This window comes from Penaeus monodon, chromosome 22 (assembly GCF_015228065.2).
Source record: "Penaeus monodon isolate SGIC_2016 chromosome 22, NSTDA_Pmon_1, whole genome shotgun sequence".
Taxonomy (NCBI): Eukaryota; Metazoa; Arthropoda; class Malacostraca; order Decapoda; family Penaeidae; genus Penaeus; species Penaeus monodon.
This window is the reverse complement of record NC_051407.1, coordinates 7,497,348-7,497,649: the sequence shown is the minus strand read 5'-3', so window position 1 is coordinate 7,497,649 and position 302 is coordinate 7,497,348. Positions and strand designations below refer to the sequence as shown.

The 302-nt window shown below is 32.5% G+C and overlaps 1 protein-coding gene across 1 annotated transcript in view; it reads right to left on the bottom strand.

Moving 5' to 3' along the window:
- Positions 1-185, bottom strand: part of LOC119587269 (glycine-rich protein DOT1-like) — a 5,770-nt gene extending 5,585 nt beyond the window's left edge. The window contains exon 1 of the mRNA XM_037936023.1: positions 150-185. Coding sequence (XP_037791951.1) covers positions 150-185 — 36 coding nt within the window. The remainder of the gene's footprint in view (positions 1-149) is intronic.
- Between the last annotated feature and the right edge of the window lie 117 nt (positions 186-302).

Genomic DNA, 302 nt, shown 5'->3' with positions numbered 1-302 from the left:
CATGTCCGTGAAGATATTTTTTAAGCACATTTTTTCGTTGGTGAGCCACCAAAAAGAATTACCAACTATATTACCATTTATATATACGGTGACAGTTTCAATCATACGCCTCCTCACAATATATGGTGTATATATGTATATAACATTACCTGGTAGGGATGTCCTTGCCTTAGATTAAAGGGCATTTTATAACTCCCATTTTTGTATTTTACAACCTTTATTCTTCCAGCTATTCTATCATCAATAGCAGAAACTAGTGTCTATAAATATTTTAGTATATTAAATGGTAGCATGAATTCCGG